Genomic DNA, 20254 nt, shown 5'->3' with positions numbered 1-20254 from the left:
TTTGAGGAAGGACAGAAGGTTTGGTTATTTAATCCTCATCGTAAGAAGGGTAGGTCTCCCAAATTACAGAACGATTGGGAGGGGCCTTTTGAGATAATTAAGAAAATTAGTGATGTAATTTTCTGTATTTCTCGTTCAGGTGGTCGGAAAAGCAAGGTTGTGCATGCCGACAGGTTAGCTCCGTTTAGAGAAAGGGAAGAACTTTAAGTAAAGATTTTCGGGGCCCGATTTTTCAATTTTGACATTATTTTTATTTCTTGTTAATTGTTTTGAGTTACTGTGTTCTGTTTTATCTTTCTTTAAGCTTCCTTCCGTCATGAGAAGCGTCGTGGGGAGATCCTCGAGCCTGAGCACCAAGCAAGATCTTCAAGCTCGTGCTTCAAACTGAAAAGAAGTCTGCCTCGCCCCCGGTTTTCCGAGTCGTGGTTTTTCCGGGGGACAATGGGCGAATGCCGAGGCAGGGGGCTTAGTGTGTCTTTTAGAAAGACGTAAGGGTCCACGACGATTACCCCCACTTTGCCCGAAAAATGGAAGAGAGAAATGCGCAAAGCTCAAGACGAAGAGTCAAGAGTGAAACGCGCGAAAATTTCAAGAACAAGATTTTTCTGAAGAGTAGAGAAGACTGGGATTGGAAGTAGCGGCGCCCGGTAACCTGAGGCAGCAGCCCAGGGTAGGGCAGGAAGTCGTCAGGAGCCCAGAAGTCTTTTCCAAGAGGAAGTTCTTGAAAGAAGAAGAATTGGGACGACAATTTTATGAAGAGGGCGGCCGTGCGGTGTTCCATTCGGCGCTGCTGAAATTAATCAATATCAATCGATAAGAGTTTGAATAGAGGATCGGCCCTTGGCAACGCGTCGTTCTCCGACTGTTATACAGATTTGACGGCCAGATTCCGCGGTGACCGGACGCGTTTCTGTACCGTTGTACCGTTTGTTTAATAAAGAGCGAGCTTTTCTTTTAACAGTGTTCTTCCTTTCCGAAAGCGCTCCGCCGAGTATCGCGATCTCGGGAAGTAACGCCGCGAACGCGACAGTATTCTTGTAGTTTTATACGATATTGTTATATATATAGTATAGATGTATGTATTTTTTGTAGTTTTTGTATGTAGTTTTATAATAAAATTTAGCTGTTCAAATTTATTTTATATATAATAATATATAATAATTTATATTATAAAATTTATAATAGCAACCAAGATCCTGCTTGCTGAGGAATTAGCTTTAATTCTCTTCAATTTATTTAATGTATACTCGGCTTAATACATATATTGTTTATAATACATGTAGTTTTACATGTGTTCTCGTAAGTTGCATACATGTATAGTTTAAAAAAAATGTAATGGAAGAAAAAAATAATAAAAACTCTTTGTATACATGTATACAGTATATATTTATTTTTTTAATACATTATTAAAATAAGAAAAATGAATATCACACTGCTTTTGTTTATCTATGAGTTATGCGATCTATCGAATCCCAGCCACTTGACGTAAACCTTGTCTCTCTTCCTGCGTAGTACTTTCTCCACGAGATACACGTCCGGATGAGTCGCGCGATGCAATTCGTGCTCGTAAAACGCGCCCGCGATTTTCCGCGATAGTCCTCGAACAGATAAGTTACGGGATTAGTATGCTTTAACGATCTTAAACACCTCGGTGGTCCAATTTGGCGTGTAACCTTTTTTTGAAAACTGTCTTGTATTTACGGTAACGCTCACGCGTATCGATTCGCCTACTTTGAATTTTGCTGGACCTGCGATCTTTATCGCGCTGTATACCGTATCCAAGAGTCTTTTGGCGATCGCGGGAGTTACGTCAACGGGTCGCATGCCGATAGTGTGATGCTTCCGCGCATTGTAATCTGACACGAGACGCGGTAGCGCGTCGACCCACTTGTAAATGCCGTTGAGCGTAAACATCTTCCACATGTTCTTAAGCGTACGATTGAATCGTTCGACGATCGAAGCCTTCAACATCGTATACGTGGAATAATAATTAACGTTGTGTTTTTTCAAGAGTTTTTGCACATCGGCATTGTAAAATTCCTTTCCCATATCCGTTTGCAAGTTTCTCGGGCATCTTCCACTCTCTCGAATTATCTTAGCGATAGCGTTAGCCGTCTCGCTTCTGGCCTTGCTCTTGAGCGGTACGGCCCAGGCATGCTTGCTCAGCACATCGATGACCGTGAATATGTAGTGATGGCCTCTGTTGAATCTCGAGTACGGGCGCATCTCGATGATATCAGCTTACCACAGATCGTCGTATCCCCGAATTATGACACATCTTTGTGGAAAATTTTTTCTGGCCGGAGCGTGCAATTCCTCAATGAATTGTCGTTTCTCGGAATTAACATTTTTTTTTTGTCACGTCCATCGGATTTTGACGATCTCATATCTCGACGATATTTATTATGTACATACGATATAGTACGCTTTGTACAATTGTGTTTTTCCTCACTGATGTCAATCTGGTTCATTTCATCGATACACGATTAATTTATGATAATGCCTACTTCGCGAAGTTCCTCGATGATCGACAACATCTCGTTGTCGTGAGCGTTGTTACAGATCGGCGCGAAGCGTCGAGCAATCGGAATCGATCCACCAACTCGTTGGGATCGTCCCAATGCACGTAATCGATCTTGTTGTCGTTTAACTTCATGGCGGTTGGTATATTGCTCATGCCTGCACCCTTTTTATCATTACTTCCATATATAGATATGAGCGGAGCGATGATGTTAATATACTTGGATCCCCCATTGCCCTTGATAGGATTATGGGCGCTGTGACCACGTCTATGAGCATTTGTTGTTAACAATATACTTACAGTTTTGCGGTTCGGGTACTCGGCTAAAGAAACGATTAGCCAAAGATGAAACGAGCATAAATCCATTGAATGCGGCGTGTCGTGAACACGACATTGCGTATTCTCGAAGCAACGATCTCGCAAATAGACACGCGGCGGACAAGGTATTCGCCGATAAAGCCCTAGGACGCGTCATCTCGAGAGATTCTCGAGACTCTGGGCGAGAGAGCTGCCGCTGCAGCCGTTTGGACAGCGATGAAAGCCAAGACCAAGATCGGCATGGGTATGAAAGCGAAGACGAGGAAAAAGTCTGCCAAAAAAAAGAAACGAATACTTCCGATGGCAAAACGAGGCGGCGTGTTACCGATTCTGCTAATGTTGGGCGTGCTCGGATCTTTGATCGGCGGAGCGGCCAGCGTGGCGAAAGCGGTAAACGACAGGAAAATCGCGCAACGTCAGCTCGAGGAATTGCAATGTCACAATCGCGCGATGAAAACGCGCGGCCAGGGACTGTATCTCGCCCCGTACAAATACGGATGAGGACAAAGAACAGCGAAAAAAGAAAAAAAATGTCAAAAAAACGATAAAAGTACGGGCGTAGATACGATTTCATACAGCAAAGCTAAGAGTTTGATTACAAAGGCTGTGCTTGGAACGGAAGAAGACGACGATGATGATAACAGCGACAACGATGACAGCGATGCTGTCGTATATGTCAAAGGACATGAAAAACGACAATAACTGTGGAACTTGCTTCTGGACGATGAGCGAGAGCGCGTGTGCATCGAAACTCTGGATGCTGATTACAAAGACGTAGATTCTTTAAACAATCTGGATGCTGATAATACTATGCGGATATCACTATACTAATTGCGCATTACAAAATGTATTCAAATTATTTAATTGGTGGTCAGATAACTATGAATAAAATAAATATGATATACGAATTGTTTTTTTATTCTTTTTTTCCCGCTATCCAAAACACAAATTGCTAAAACATATTTTTATACTCTTCTGTAAAAAAATCTTTTTACAACACATATAAACACATATATAAACACATGTAATTCAAAAAAGTCAAAAATCATTACGGATATGAAAAGAGTCTGGAGGAAGGGAGAGAGACGCATAAAAATGGTAAGTATAGAGAAAGAACATGGCATTGGGCGGCGGCGGTTGCGGTGGGCGAAGCGGCGGCGATGGACGCGGCGGCGGCCCCCCCCTCTCCCGACGTCATGTCCACGCGACCTGTCCACACGCAATTTTTTTATATCATCTTCGCCGCCCGTTTATTCATTTTGTTTATATCGCCTTGCTATCTTATCCTATTTGTTTATCTCACCTCGTTTCGTCTTTCTTCACTACTTCCCCCCTGACGTCATGTCCACGCGCCCTGTCCACACGCAATTTTTTTATATCATCTTCGCCGCCCGTTTATCCATTTTGTTTATATCGCCTTGCTCTCTTATCCTATTTGTTTATCTCACCTCGTTCCGTCTTTCTTCACTACACCCTCCACTCCTACTATTCCCCCTCCCTTGCCCCCCGCGCCCACCGTTCCCCCCCGCACACCCGCACTCCCCTCAACGCTTCTGAGTTAGAACCCGCCTAATGTACCTACTGACGTCCGAAAGCGAGTATACCCCACCCACCCATCCGCGAGAATAGATTGCCGCAATGTCACAAATGCGGAAAGGACAGGACACTACGGCGGAGATTGCCGAAACGAGCAAATATACGAGTCGATTCCCTCTACCTCAGCCAGACAGATAACCGCGTATAAACACAATAAATAAATACTGCACGCACTGCAAGAAAGCAGGACATAATCGTGCAGAATGCTGGATACTTCACGGCAAAAGGACCGAAAAAGGACCACTCGCCAAGTCAAAAATAGTAATGCGAATAAATACAATGATAAAGACGAAGCGAGATAAACCGCGAAAAGGAAGCACTGATTCAGCGTCAAGCAGCAGTAGCGGTGATGAAAACGACAGACCGAAGGCCAGGGCTACCAACACGACCGGAAAGTATCAAATTACACAAGTAACGCAAGGAGAAGCGCGCAACGGGTTAGAATTGATAACACTACCAATAAAAGAAGTAAAAAAGGGTAAAGCAACTTTTCTGCGGTGCTACCCTCATCTTAATGAAATTTCAAAAGCGAAACTTCAGTGCATGAGAAACGCATTGTGTTAACCGGCGTAACGAGACATAAGATCTACATGCTAGGGAAGGTGAAATTAACAATAAAACAATAAATAAATTAACAATAAAACTAGGAAAAGAAGAAATTCGCCATTCAGTATACGTGATTAGAGATGATTTCCTTATGGATTACAAAGGAATACTTGAAATTGATTTCTTAGCCAAACAAAAGGCAAGATGCGATCACGGAAAAAAGATACTAAGTATCGGCAAAACAAATCTGAAATTGCAACCATATTAAAAGATACTGCTGAAACCACGTAGCCAAACGATAATCGAAGCGTTTACCATAGAAATCAAGTAGGGATAATAAGGCAAGAGCAACCGAGTATTTATTGGATGCTATCTGGTAGACCCCAAGGAATTCATCTGTCCGATAAGTATAATAAATACGACAGAAGAACCCGTTGAAATAAGCATACTAATGGTAAACTTAGAAAAGATAGAAACACAGAGCGCTGAAATGTTCACTACGGTGAAAAAAGACACCGAGACTATATAGACGAAAGGAGAAAACGAATGCGAGAACAATTACAGATCAATTCTCAACATTGAAGAGAAAGAAACGTTGGAACAAATATGTAATGATTGTAATTATTGCGATATATTTCATTTGGAAGGTAACTCACTCTCGCACACAACCTTGGTACAACATGAGATCATTACGCGCACAGAGAGCATACCGGTCAATGTCCGATCATATCGCCTGCCCGAGAAGCACAAGGCGGAAGTGAATAAGCAGATAACGAAAATGCTCGAGGAAAAAATTATCCGTCTAAGCACAAGCCAGTGAAACGCACCAATTTTTTTAGTCGTCCCGAAGAAGGCCAATGCGTTCAGAATACCTAACTACGCATTGTAGATTTCCGGAAACTAAATAATCTAACAATAGGAGACTCGTTTCCTTTACCGAACATCATGGACATCCTCGACCAGTTCAGGTATGCGAAATACTTCTCGACGCTAGACTTCGTGTCGGGTTACCAAATAGCAATGCACGACAAAGATAAAAGCAAAATGACTTTCTCCACGCCGTACATTATGAGTTTAATCGAATGCCTTTCGGGTTAAAAAATGCGCCCGCCACGTTTCAGCGATTAATGAATTCGATGTTAACGAGAATACAGGGCATAAGATGCCTTGTATATTTAAACGACATCGTCGTTTACGGACCAAACTTAAAGGAGCATAATAAGCGACTAATCGAAGTATTCCAGAAATTGAGAAGTTATAACCTGAAATTACAAACAAGTGCGAGTTCCTAAGAAAAGAGGTGACATATTTAGATCACATTATTTCGGAGAACGGAATATAATTCCGGATCCATCAAAAATAACGGCCGTCATAAATTTTCCGGTACCCAAAAAAGTAAAAGACGTGCAGTCCTTCATAGGATTAGCTGGGTACTACAGGAGATTTATTGAAAATTTTTCAAAGATCGCAAACCATTGACAAAGCTAATTAGAAAAGACGAAAAATTTAATTGGACGGCAAAACAACAAAACGCATTTAAAACATTAAAAGAGAGGTTGACGACCGCGCCAGTTGAATTACCCCAACTTTACAAAACAATTTAAATTAATAATAGACGCATCCGATTATACCATCGGAGCGGTATTATCGCAAGAGCCAGTAGGCCAAGACCGACCAATTACTTACGCGAGCAGAATTCTAAATAAAGCAGAACAGAATTACAATACGATGGAAAAAGAATTGCTAGCCATAGTATGGGCAGTCAAATGTATTCGACCGTATCTATACGGAACAAAATTCCAAATAGTTACGGATCACAAGTCATTGATCTGTGTATTGTATTGTTGACGTGTTATTCTAAACACGTTATTTGCGATAAATATTATCACATGCCTCGAAGGGATAAGATGCCTGCCCGGTAAGCAGAAGATCCAGGTTCGATTCCTGGCTGAGATGGTATTTTTTTGCAAAATAATTACGAGTTTTTCACGACTGGTTCGTGATCGGGCCCGCCGTGACACACACCCTCCCTTTTTATTTGGGGACAGATCACTTATTTAGCATAACAGATCCGGACTTGCGATTAATTAGATGGAGACTTAAATTGGAGGAATACGATTATGAAGTAATGCATATGGCCGGCAAAGGCAATACAAACGCTGACGCGCTTAGCAGAAATCCGATCGTGCGCGACACAGATAAATAGCATCGAGCGTGACAAGGAAGAACGAATACAGTAAGGAGGAAAAAGAGCAGATAATATACGAATATCATAATGCCTCCCTCGGAAGGACATCAAGGTGCTACACGCACAATAAACAGAATAAAATTAACGCACAACAGGCACGATTAATAAAAGACGTGGAAGATTACATCGCTAAATGTGAGTTGCCAGAAGAACAAGTTAAGCAGAAAAACTAAGATGCCTCTAACCAGTACTAAAAGAAACGGTAGAGAAACCGTTCGAAAAATACGCCGTGGATATCGTGGGACCACTCACGGTCACCACGCAAGGAAATAAGTACCTGTTGACATTTCAGGACGATTTAACAAAATTCAATAAAGCAATATCGATACCGGACCAAGAAGCAAATACAATTGCCAAAGAATTTATTACAAAGATAATATGCGAATTCGGAAAACAAGAGAAAATATTAATAAATCAAGGAACAAATTTTGTCAGCGAGATGTTCAAGGATGTATGCACCCTTTGAAAATAATGAAAATTCAAACTACCGCATATCATCCAAAAAGTAACGGAGCTCTAGAGAAATCACATAGAACTCTAGCTGAATATTTGAGACATTATATAGATGAAGACCAAACTAATTGAGATGAATGGATTCCATACGCGATGTTTACATACAATACTGAAAGATATTTATTAGATTCGGAAAAATAAACGGAGGATAAACGACTGGATTTGAACTCGGGATCCCTCGTTTACTAATCTGACACTTAGTGTTCTGCTCCCGAATTCGTTCACTTTTTGAACGATCGACAACGACATTGGAGTATTTTAACTCCCCGAATTGATTCATTTTGAACAATATACAAATGACACACACAAAATCGACTGAATTCTCCCTGTCAGGTAATATAGACTGTATCCTCTCTGAGGTAACATGGGCTGAATCCTACTTCTGAGATGAAAGATATTTATTAGATTCGGAAAAATAAACGGAGACCGACTGGATTTGAACTCGGGATCCCTCGTTTACTAATCTGACACTTAGTCTGCACGACCACGATGGCTCCTCTCTGTTAGCTGTTTATATTCCGAATCTCTTTCATGACCGCTTACGGTCGTCTAATAGTAGTGATACTAGGCCGGTTCTAACCCAGGAGCTCCGAGCGGGGTGCGGGTGTGCGGGGTAACTCGGGGACGCGGGGGTAAAGGAGAGGGGGTAACTGGTAGGCACGGGGAAGGGGGAATGCTTTGTCGACAATCCTTTGGAATGTACTTTTGAGGGGGAAGGGAGGAGGGGGTCTTTTTTTGTCTAGGAAGAGCTGCTAGAAAAGATATTTTTTGTAGAAATTGACATAGGAAAAAAAAGCGCCGATATTCGGGCTGCTATGTATTTAAACAAATTGCTATTTGGGAGATTTATAATGACGTCCCGAATTAGAAAAAATATTGACGACTGTACGTGTCACAGCATGTTAAGAGAAGCGCCAATAATCCGGCTGCTATAAATAAATAAATGTACATGTTGCAACGAGTTAATTTCGAACAATCTCGAAAAATCCGTTATTTAATGAAAATAATGTACCTAAACAAATTCGAAAGATTTATAATGATGTCCCGATATAGAAAAAATATCATTGACGATTGTATGTGTCGCAGCATAGTAAGAGAAGCGCCAATAATCCGGCTGCTATAAACAAATGTACACGTTGCAACGAGTTAATTTCGAACAATCTCGAAAAAATCCGTTATTTAATGAAAATAATGTACCTAAACAAATTCGAAAGATTTATAATGATGTCCTGATTTAGAAAAAATAGCATTGACAATTGTACGTGTTACAGCATGGTAAGAGAAGCGCCAATAATTCGGCTGCTAAACAAATGTATATGTTGTAACGAGTTAATTTCGAACAATCTCGAAAAAATTCATTCAATAAAAATAAGTCGGTAAATGGACACTTCTTCTCTCTTAATTTTTTCCTAATAATAAATATTGAAACATGTTCGTTCCTGTTTGGTCAAGTCCAAGTTTTCACGTACGAGCCAAATAAATTTTGATAGTGACATGGAACGGAAACTATAAAACTGAATACGATTTTTTATAGATGTTACACCGATAAATAATATTCCATCATAAATACCAAGTTTCTTTCTTTTTATGTTGAAAAAACTATTCCGGATATCGATTGATATTATTCCAACTGTTACTTTCAAGTTAGTGCTGTCTTTAAAAAAAAAGTCATCAAATCTTTTCTATCGAATCTTCTTATCGGAGAAAAATTGGAGATAAAAAAACGGGAAAACTTGGGCTGCTACAAAAATCAAAATTGTGATTCGGAAAACTTATGACCATGCTTCGAGTTCGACAAAGGGACAATGAAATTATAGACGATATATATAGTAGACTCCTTGGGCACACAGAATCACAGTAGATCTCGGAAGTCTCGGAAGTCTCGAAACGAATATCGATCGTGATACTGTAAGAAAAATAGTGAATATGAATAACGTATTAAATATAGAAAATGTGTTTAATATAAACATGGAGAACCTCAGAAATATAGTGGACGAAGAGTTTGGAGATGAACTAGAAATGGAAATTAATAATATTGACAATATTAATATTGACATTGAAGACGAAGAACATGCGTTGTCTGACGATAGTGACTACATAAGTGATCAGAGTGAAGAGCTAACGGATTATGCAGAAAAAATTGTTACGCATTCGGAACTCCTTGCGTTGAATAATAATAAAAAGTATTGTTCAATACAATTTTATTATTCAACGGGTGGTGCACTAACTCTGTGTGCTGAATGCATGGTTCGTCTGGCGGACACTGATATTGGAGTATTGTATGCCGTTAGGAAGCACGAGATAGATACTCTCAATGCGCTAAACAGCCGATTTTGCTCCAATTGCCAACAGTCCGTCTGTATGATAATGCCATGCAATATGTGCCCAATTTGCACCGCGTAAAAAAAAAAAAGACGATATTGTGGACAAATCACGTGCAAGTGCAAGTGCAAGTGCTTCGTGGGACGCAATATAAAAAAAAAAAAAAATGGAACATCTCGAGCGAGTGGAACGCGAGCTGCTAGAACAATGCAGCCAGGTCGCTACTTTGGTGGAGTGTTTCGCGTGGCTGCAACAATGCGATGAGTGTATCGAACAACTCGAAGAACTTAGTCGTGTTAAGCGTCCTCGACTCACCGTTGCAAATAGACAATCTGTGGTGGCGAGGATCGCACGACTCGCGGGTGCAAAGGTACAATTAGAAAGACGTTTCGTGCACGTTGGTGGCGAGTACGCGAGCACCAGTAGAGACAATGGATCTCTCGTTTGGCGCGAGATTGATACGGCGTTTGAAAGCCGTATATTGACTGGTGCGGTGATCAACGTGAACTATATCGAGCCGCGACGATTTTTGGAAGATGCCGGTGGTGTAGTGCTCGAACGAGTGCGAGACATTATAGAAAGACACGATAATGTAAAAGTGAACACCGCGTTCAACGGCGAGTTTGTGACGGGCGATAAACGCGCCAATAAAAGTATAAACACTAAGAATAGTGAACTCTTTCGAGTGTCAAATGTGGATGAGTGGTACGAGCAGCACATCATTGAACCTACGTTGGCATCGCTCGAAGAATTTCAAGAACGCGACAGTGGATGGGCGCTATCACGTATATTAAATTTAACAATTAATGTTAATAAATATAATCCCATGCACGCGGGGTGTTACATCGAGTTACCGCGGGAAATTATGTTAAAGAGAGCGGTAATTAACGTGCAGTCAACGGATAATGCGTGTTTCGCATGGTCAGTGGTCGCGGCCTTGCATCCGGTCGAAAGGCATACAAATCGGGAATCATCGTATCCACATTATACGACGGTGTTAAATCTCCAAGACATTACGTTTCCGATGACGTTGAATCAAATTAAAAAGTTCGAACATCTCAACGAAATCTCTATCAACGTCTACGGTATCAAGAAAAAGGAGATTCTCCCAATACATCTGACAACAAAGAAAATGGAGAAACATGCAAATTTGTTGTACATGCAGGATCCGCGCGACGATAATGGACACTTCGCGTACATCAAAAACTTATCCCGTCTTGTGAGCTCGCAACTAAGTAAAAAAGAACACAAGAAATACTTTTGTGATCGGTACGTATGCACATTTTTTTAACAAAATATGTAAAATATTTTATAATTGTTAATTTAAATGCTAAAAATACTAAAAAAATATGTTTTCCGTTTGCAGATGTTTACATTATTTTAAGTCATCTGAGAAATTGGAATCGCATACGGTGGATTGCGAACGGATGAACGATTGCGCCATCCGACTGCCGAATGAGGACGACAAGTGGCTCAACTTCAAAAACTACTGCAACAAAGAACGACTTCCATTCATCGTCTACGCAGATCTTGAGTGCATACTGCGAAGGATGGAGCCGCAAAGAGAAAACACGTCGTACACATATCAACAACAACAACACAAAGTATTTAGCGTAGGATATTATGTGCGATGCTCGTACGACAATGCGTTATCGACGTATCAATTTCGTCGCGGCGAAGACTGCGTTGCATGGTTCGTTCAACAACTCGAAAATTTGGCGCATCAAATAAAAATTTTGTTATCCGCGAATGTCCCTATGGAAACATTATCGAGAGATCAGTGGGAGACATACCGTAGCGCAACGCGTTGTCACATTTGTGAGAAATCATTTGCGTCGGACGACACGCGGGTACGTGATCATTGCCACCTTACCGGTCGTTACCGAGGACCCGCACATTCGAATTGCAATCTAAACTATAAAAAATCATATTGCATTCCTGTAGTCTTTCACAATTTATCCGGTTATGACGCGCACTTTGTTATCACAGAAATAGCTACGGCATACGAAGGCAAAATTGACGTGCTGCCGATAACAAAGGAAAAATACATTTCATTCACTAAACATGTCAAAGATAGATCAGATTCGCAAAATTGTGTACAATTACGATTCATCGATTCGTACAAATTTTTGAGTACCAGTCTCGATAAATTGACATCTTTTTTAAGTAGAGAGAAATTGAAAATTTTACATTCCGAATTTTCCACGTTATCGAACGAGGATTTTGATTTGTTGACGCGTAAAGGTGTCTTTCCTTATGAATATGTGGATCATGCGGACAAGCTGCAGGACACGCGCCTACCATCGCGCGAATCATTTTATAGTTCGTTAACCGGTGACACAGTGTCGGAGAATGATTACGCGCACGCCGTGAACATCTGGCAGCGGTTCTCTATTGAAACCTTAGGCGAATATAGCGATCTATATTTGAAGACTGATGTCTTGTTATTGGCCGACGTTTTTGAAAATTTCCGTGAAAATTGTATCAAAAGTTACAGTCTCGATCCCGCTCATTACTACACATTGCCAGGTTTCACGTGGGACGCCATGCTGAAACATACGCGTGTAAAATTTGAGTTGCTCACCGACATCGATATGGTTATGTTTATCGAGCGCGGTATACGCGGCGGCCTCAGTCAATGTTCCAACAGATACACGCAGGCCAATAACAAGTACATGCGTTCGTACGACCCGTCGAAACCGTCGTCGTATTTGATGTACTACGACGTGAACAATTTATACGGATGGGCGATGTGTCAACCGCTGCCCTATGCCAAATTTCGATGGGTTGAAGACATCGCGAACTTTGATGTGAGCGCGATCGCTCCGGATTCGCCTACGGGTTATATTCTCGAGGTCGATCTCGAGTATCCGCATCATCTGCACGATCGACACACCGACTTACCTTTCTGTCCGACGCGCGATAAACCACCCGGCACGCGACAGAATAAACTTCTCGCGACGCTATATGACAAAAAGCGATATGTCATCCACTATCGTAACCTGCAGCAATGTACGCGCCACGGTCTTCGTATCGCAAAGATACACCGCGTACTACAATTCGTTCAATCCACCTGGCTCCGCGATTACATCGAACTTAATACACAGTTTAGAATGTGCGCGAAAAACGATTTCGAAAAAAATTTATACAAATTAATGAACAACGCGGTATTCGGTAAAACGATGGAAAATGTCCGGAATCACGTGGATGTAAAATTGATAACGAAATGGGACGGACGATACGGTGCGGAGGCAATGATCGCGAAACCAAATTTCCACAGCCGCAGCGTCTTTGCGGAAAATTTAATCGCCGTCGAACTGCGTAAACTCGAGGTAAAATTCAACAAGCCGATTTATGTGGGTATGTGTATACTCGATATATCAAAAATCTGCTTGTATGAATTTCACCACGAATATATGTTACCGCTGTATCGCGACAAATGTAAAATCATGTACACCGACACAGACAGTCTTGTATATCACATTGAATGTGATGATGTGTACGAGACGATGAAACGTGATATCGCTAGATTCGATACAAGCGATTATCCGGCGGACAACGCATATGGTATGTCTCTCGTGAATAAAAAAGTACCCGGCCTAATGAAGGACGAAAATAACGGTGCGATTATGACGGAATTTGTTGGACTCAGAGCGAAAATGTATGCGATGAGAGTGGATGGTAAAAAGGACATCAAAAAGGCGAAAGGTGTAAAAAATAACGTCGTAGCGCGAACAATAACGTTCGATGATTATACACGGTGTTTGAATGAAGAGATCGAAATGACTCGTCGCCAGTCATGTATAAGATCCAAGTTACACCAAGTATATACGATATCCGAATCAAAAATTGCTCTGAGTCCATACGATGACAAACGATACATCATACCGGATTCGACGGAAACGTTACCATGGGGACATTGGCGAATACCTTTGTAATATACATGTATTTTTTATATATAGTTTTATACATATATATGTACATATATACGTATTTCTTATAGTTTATATATACAACATATGTACATATGTATGTATGTAATGTACAGTATGTAATGTACATATATATGTATTTATGTACGTGTGTACGTATATACATATTTGTAGTTTATGTACATATGTACGTATGTATTTATGTATGTACATATGTACGTATGTATTTATGTACGTATGTACATATGTACGTATGTACATATGTACAGTATGTACAGTATGTAATGTACGTACATATATATGTACGTATGCACATACATATGTACGTATGCACATACATATGTACGTATGTATGTACATATGTACGTATGTACATATGTACAGTATGTAATGTACGTACATATATATGTACGTATGCACATACATATGTACGTACATTATGTATGTACATATGTACGTATGTATTTATGTACATATGTACGTATGTATTTATGTACGTGTGTACGTATGTATTTATGTACGTGTGTACGTATGTATATACATACTTGTAGTTTATGTACATATGTACATATGTATGTATGTATGTACATATGTACATATGTATTTATGTACGTATGTATATACATACTTGTAGTTTATGCACATATGTACGTATGCATATACATATGTATGTATTTCTTATAGTTTATATGTACTTGTAGTTTATATGTACTTGTAGTTTATATGTACTTGTAATTTATATGTACTTGTAGTTTATATGTACGTATTTCCCGTAGTTTTATACATTTTATATCTTAAGGTCATCGTAGTTAGTCCATCAGTATAGTTTCTTTATGAAAATGTAATGGAAGAAAAAATAAGACTTGTTGTATATATTTTTATGTAAATATTTTTTTATATAAATATTTTTATATTTGTTTACAATAAATGAATTAAATCACATTATTTTTGTGTATCCAAGAATTGTGTGACCCATCAAATCCCAACCACTTGACGTAAACCTTATCTCCTTTCCTACGCAGTACTTTCTCCACGAGATACACGTCCGGATGAGTCGCGCGATGCAACTCGTGCTCGTAGAACGCTCCAGCAATGAATTCTCCGCGATAGTCTTCGAGTAGATAGGTTACGGGATTAGTACGCTGCACTTTAACGATCTTAAACACCTCGGTGGTCCAATTTGGCGTGTAACCTTTTTCGAAAACTGTCTTGTACTTGCTCACGCGTACCGATTCGCCTACTTTGAATTTTGCTGGACCTGCGATCTTTATCGCGCTGTACACCGTGCCCAAGAGTTTTTTAGCGATCGCGGGAGTTACGTCAATGGGTCGCATGCCAATAGTGCGATGTTTGCGCGCGTTGTAATCTAACACGAGACGTGGCAGCGCGTCGACCCACTTGTAAGTACCATTAAGTGTAAACATCTTCCACATGTCGTTTTTAAGTGTGCGATTGAACCGTTCGACGATCGATGCCTTCAATATCGAATACGTGGAATAATGATTAACGCTATGTTTTTTCAAGAGTTTCTGCACATCGGCGTTGTAAAACTCCTTCCCCATATCCGTTTGCAAATTTCTCGGGCATCTTCCGCTCTCTCGAATTATCTCGGCGATAGCGTTAGCTGTCTCGCTTCCGATCTTGCTCTTAAGCGGTACGGCCCAGGCATATTTGCTCAACGCATCGATAACGGTGAGTATGTAATGATGACCTCTGTTGAAATTCGAATATGGACGCATCTCGACGATGTCAGCTTGCCACAGATCGTCGTATCCTCGAATTATGACACGTCTTCGTGGAAAATTTCTTCTGGCTGGAGCGTGCAATTCTTCGACGAGTCGTCGCCTTACGGAGTTAATATTTTTTTCACGTCCATCAGATTTTGACGATCTCATGTTTCAACGATGTTTGATATTAATGCGTGTAAATAAGATATATTACAATTAAAGTTTTTTTTCCTCACTGACGTCAATCAACTGGCTCGTTTCATCGACACGCGATTTAATTTATAATAATGCCGGCTTCGCGAAGTTCCTCGATGATCGACAGCATCTCGTTGTCGTGAGCGTTGTGACCAGCTCGGTGCGAAGCGTCGAGTAATCGAAGTCGATCCACCAGTTCGTTGGGATCGTCCCAATGCACGTAATCGATCTTGTTGTCATTTAACTTCATGGTGGATGGTATATTATTCATGCCTGCACCCTTTTTACTGCTTCTTTTATATGTAGATACGAGCGGAGCAATGATATTAATGTACTTGTATCCCTTGTTGCCCATGATGGGATTATGGGCGCTGTGACCACGTCTATGAGCATTCGTTGTTAATAGTATATTTTTATACGTTTGTTTGTCATCTTCGGTAAATATAGCTTCATCGGGAAGTCTTTTGAAGATCAATTCGTATAATCCTGGTGTACCATTGTATCTCACATTGTCTATGATTATGGAGTCATTTTTGTCAACGTCAAACTTTTTGTCACCGAACATTGTACCACTTTTGTCGAAATAGATACCGTACACATTATCGATCGCTTTATCTATGTCGTCACCGAGAAGAAGGCCCACGTACTTTCGTCCCAATGGTCCTAGCTGACCATGAAGCGTCTCACGACTTCCATGCGTTTGCAGATTCTGTTTGATAGTTGTTTCGAGTGATGGTTCACTAACGTCTTTTGTTTCAAAAATATTTTCATTTCGCACGAATAGCGGTATTTTCGGTAGTTCTTTTGATGGTTCTATCGATGTAGAATCGAACGTGAATGAATCTGACGCAGTATTCAATTGTTTTGTACGCTTTTTAGATTGCGGCGATAATTTCAACCATCCAACATCCGTCCAATACGAATCCCTGTTAGTAGTAGTAGTAGTAGTAGTAGTAGTATCGTCATCGTCATCGCTGTCTTCACGTTTCTTTTTTTTCTTAATACTGATATCCTTTGCAACATTGGCTACTTTTTTAATTGGATGTGTTTCCTCGACAATCTGTTTTAGAGGTTCGACGATGGGTTTGAAGCGTCTCTCCAACGCTACATCTTCATCTATTTTACCAGTTTTCAAAGCGCGATATTTTTTGCGAATCGAATCGCTCGTTTTCGCAATCTGTTTTGCTATTTTCTCGCGATCTTTGATGTTATTCATGTTGTCTAATTGACGTATCAACATCGACTAACCACATTATGGTACCACGAACATGTTAAATTCTTTTCTGTACCGCCCGTTGACAAGCGGACTGTCTTTGTCTATCACTAGGAATCCGTACTCGCGCCGCCAACAATCGCGACATAACGCACAGAATTCATCATACGACATGTCAGTATTCACATGATCGTTGTAAACATGTTTCAAGTTGGTACCATCCTGTTTAAATAAAATCAGCAAGTTCGCATTGTCGCGTATCAGATGTTTAGGTATCTTCGCATACGTCTGACAGAGATAGAAACAGTCGACGTTCGAGTGGCGACCCATCGAGAAATACTCTCTCATCACATCTTGCTTATCACATGCAATGTCGTCGAAGACGAAGATCGAATTGGGACGTGCCTCGCTCGGTGGGATGACGTCACTGTTGTTGGAAAACGTAAAATAGCCGATTTCGTCGATCGATGCCAACAAAGTTTCGAGATATCGATATTTTGGTTGTTGCAATGACTTTGAATACACGTACACGTTCTCGAAACGTACACCGTGCGGACTCTCGAGCAAACTTATGAGAACGTTGGTTTTACCGCAATTCGATGGACCGCAAATAATGGCGCGTATAGTACTCGGTAGTATTTCACCATGCTTGCGCTTTGTCGCGATGTCTCCCATCATTTGCGCTTTCTCGTCGTAGTTCACAACGTGTATCGTCTGCGGGTACCGCACGAATTTCATGTTCACACTGCGTTATCTAGGCTTTGATTGAACGCCTATTTATAGGCGCGCGAAACCGCGATTCGCTTAGTAGCAAAAATGTATCTCGCGCTATCGTATCTATTTGATATTTGGAATTTGCGCGCTGAACAGTTGCAATATATACCGAAGATCATATTGTTACGCATATGTGGTGACTATATCGACCACGTGTGGGACAAACTTCCGGAGCATATAAAGGCGGATTTGGAGGTTCAAATCTATCGTCGCTGCGTCAAGCATTATAATCAATCGTGGCAACGCACGCATATAGACGGCCCCGCACCGAAGATAAAGGATTGTAACATATGCCAGCAGCAACGAACAAAGGCTGCGTTGGAGGACTGCTCAATCGAGCGATAAATGCGCTTCCTTTCGAGTTACATATTCCCGGCTATCAGTTTTGCGGTCCGGGTACTCGGCTGAAAAAGCGATTAGCCAGAGGTGAAACGGGCATAAATCCACTAGACGCAGCGTGCCGTGAACACGACATTGCGTATTCTCGGAGCAACGATCTCACCGATAGACACGCGGCGGATAAGATACTCGCCGATAAAGCCCTAGGACGCGTCATTGCGAGAGATTCGAATTTGGGCGAAAAAGCTGCCGCTACAGCTGTTTGGGCAGCGATGAAAGCCAAGACCAAGATCGGCATGGGTATGAAAACGAAAACAAGGAAAAAGCCAACAAAAAAAAAAACGAATACTTCCAACGGCGAAACGAGGCGGCATATTACCGATTCTGCCAATGTTGGGCGCGCTCGGTTCCATGATTGGCGGAGCGGCCAGCGTGGCGAAAGCGGTAAACGACAAGAAAGCCATACAACGTCAGCTCGAGGAACTACAACGTCACAATCGCGCAATGGAAACGCGCGGACAGGGATTGTATCTCGCTCCGTACAAATACGGACGGGGATTATATCTCGCTCCGTACAAAGGCGGACGAGGTGTAACAGCGAAAAAAGAAAAAAAGAAAAAAAAAACGTCAAAGAGACAATAAAAATACCTATAGGTGTAACTACCAACGTACAATTGGACCAGCTGGCGAAGCGTATGCGCGTACCATACTTCAGAGGCGTTTTCATGCGTGACGCATTACCGATTAGCGGCGCGCGTCGAAAAGAGAGCGGTATCGTAAATCTGGATGACACGATGGGTCCCGGCACTCATTGGGTAGCATACGCAAAGAGAAACGATCGTGTTATATATTTCGACAGTTTCGGTAATCTTCGACCGCCGAAGGAACTGGTACGATATTTCGGAGACAATGTTATGATAGAGTACAATCGAACGTCCTATCAGACGTACGATCAGAGCGTCTGCGGACAGCTGTGTTTGTGGTTTCTCCAAACGGTCGACGCGCATGAATTTATAAAGTCTAACAAAATGCCGCGACGTTTCAGTATTCGTTGAACGCTTTTCCATCATGTCGCTGACGCTTACGTAAGCGGGAAGAGCAGCGTTCTCGCGGCAAACTACTTTCCAGCCATAGATTTGAACGACGATGACTACGAGCTTGGTCTAACAATTTTGGAGACTTATCACACGATACCGAATGTAAATGTTTCGAACAACAAATTTTATTTTGACAAAGACGACGCAGAAATTACGATTCCCGAGGGGTCGTACGAACTGCAAGCCATAAATGATTTTTTGAAACGTGAGATTTTACGAAAACATCCGCGACGCGACACATCCGATGGTAACGCCGGTGACACCGCGCGCGGCGATGATGACATTGGTGAATACCCGATAGTGCTCCGCGCAAATTACAACACGATGAGGTGTGAGATTAAATGTGATTACAGAATAAACTTTAACAAGCCCAATAACATTGGATCGCTGCTTGGTTTCTCGTCAAAGCGTATATTGCAACCGCGAAAGTGGTATAAATCGGACATGTCAATCAACATAATGAATATAAACATTATCCGTGTAGAGTGCAACGTGACCGCGGGCGCATATAGCAACGATAAAAGTGTGCACACGATACATGAATTTTCGCCGAGCGTGCCACCAGGATATAAGATATCGGAAAGGCCGATGCAAATCATTTACTTGCCAGTCATCGTACGGAGCATTACGGAGCTAACGATACGCATTGTTGACCAGAACGGACGATTGCTCGATTTCAGAGGAGAAGAGATCACTATCAGATTGCACGTACGACGGCGACGGCGATAACGTGAGCGCGACATTTGGGATGCTCGTGTTGAACGAAGCGAAGCACGCTCAGAGAGATAACGCATCTTTTATAAAGAAAACACCAATCGACAATACTCGCTCATCCGGTTGCATCAAAAAGAGAAAGAAACTCAACGCATCGAACGTTAAATTTTTACAAGCTTTAGGATTCGCGGTGCGCAAC

The 20254-nt window shown here is 41.4% G+C and overlaps 4 protein-coding genes across 4 annotated transcripts; 3 read left to right on the top strand and 1 right to left on the bottom strand.

The window, feature by feature from the left end:
• The first annotated feature begins 10224 nt into the window (after positions 1-10224).
• On the top strand, positions 10225-11355 carry LOC148934659 (uncharacterized). The gene has a single exon (XM_089084494.1). The coding sequence runs from the start codon at positions 10231-10233 to the stop codon at positions 11353-11355; it is 1125 nt and encodes a 374-aa protein (XP_088940620.1). The 5' UTR covers positions 10225-10230.
• Positions 11356-11413: 58 nt separating this feature from the next.
• Positions 11414-14779, top strand: LOC148934658 (uncharacterized). The gene has a single exon (XM_089084493.1). The coding sequence runs from the start codon at positions 11414-11416 to the stop codon at positions 14000-14002; it is 2589 nt and encodes an 862-aa protein (XP_088940619.1). The 3' UTR covers positions 14003-14779.
• Positions 14780-15993: 1214 nt separating this feature from the next.
• On the bottom strand, positions 15994-17158 carry LOC148934657 (uncharacterized). Its single transcript, XM_089084476.1, has one exon. It carries the CDS (start codon positions 17156-17158, stop codon positions 15998-16000), a length of 1161 nt encoding a protein of 386 aa, XP_088940602.1. The 3' UTR covers positions 15994-15997.
• A 135-nt stretch (positions 17159-17293) lies between these two features.
• On the top strand, positions 17294-20249 carry LOC148934656 (uncharacterized). Its single transcript, XM_089084478.1, has one exon. The coding sequence runs from the start codon at positions 18196-18198 to the stop codon at positions 19297-19299; it is 1104 nt and encodes a 367-aa protein (XP_088940604.1). The 5' UTR covers positions 17294-18195; the 3' UTR covers positions 19300-20249.
• Positions 20250-20254: the final 5 nt, after the last annotated feature.

This window comes from Pogonomyrmex barbatus, unplaced genomic scaffold, assembly GCF_055798465.1.
Source record: "Pogonomyrmex barbatus isolate J1 unplaced genomic scaffold, ASM5579846v1 scaffold9, whole genome shotgun sequence".
Lineage (NCBI taxonomy): Eukaryota > Metazoa > Arthropoda > Insecta > Hymenoptera > Formicidae > Pogonomyrmex > Pogonomyrmex barbatus.
The sequence above is the reverse complement of the archived record's forward strand: the minus strand, read 5'-3'. Positions and strand labels throughout refer to the sequence as shown.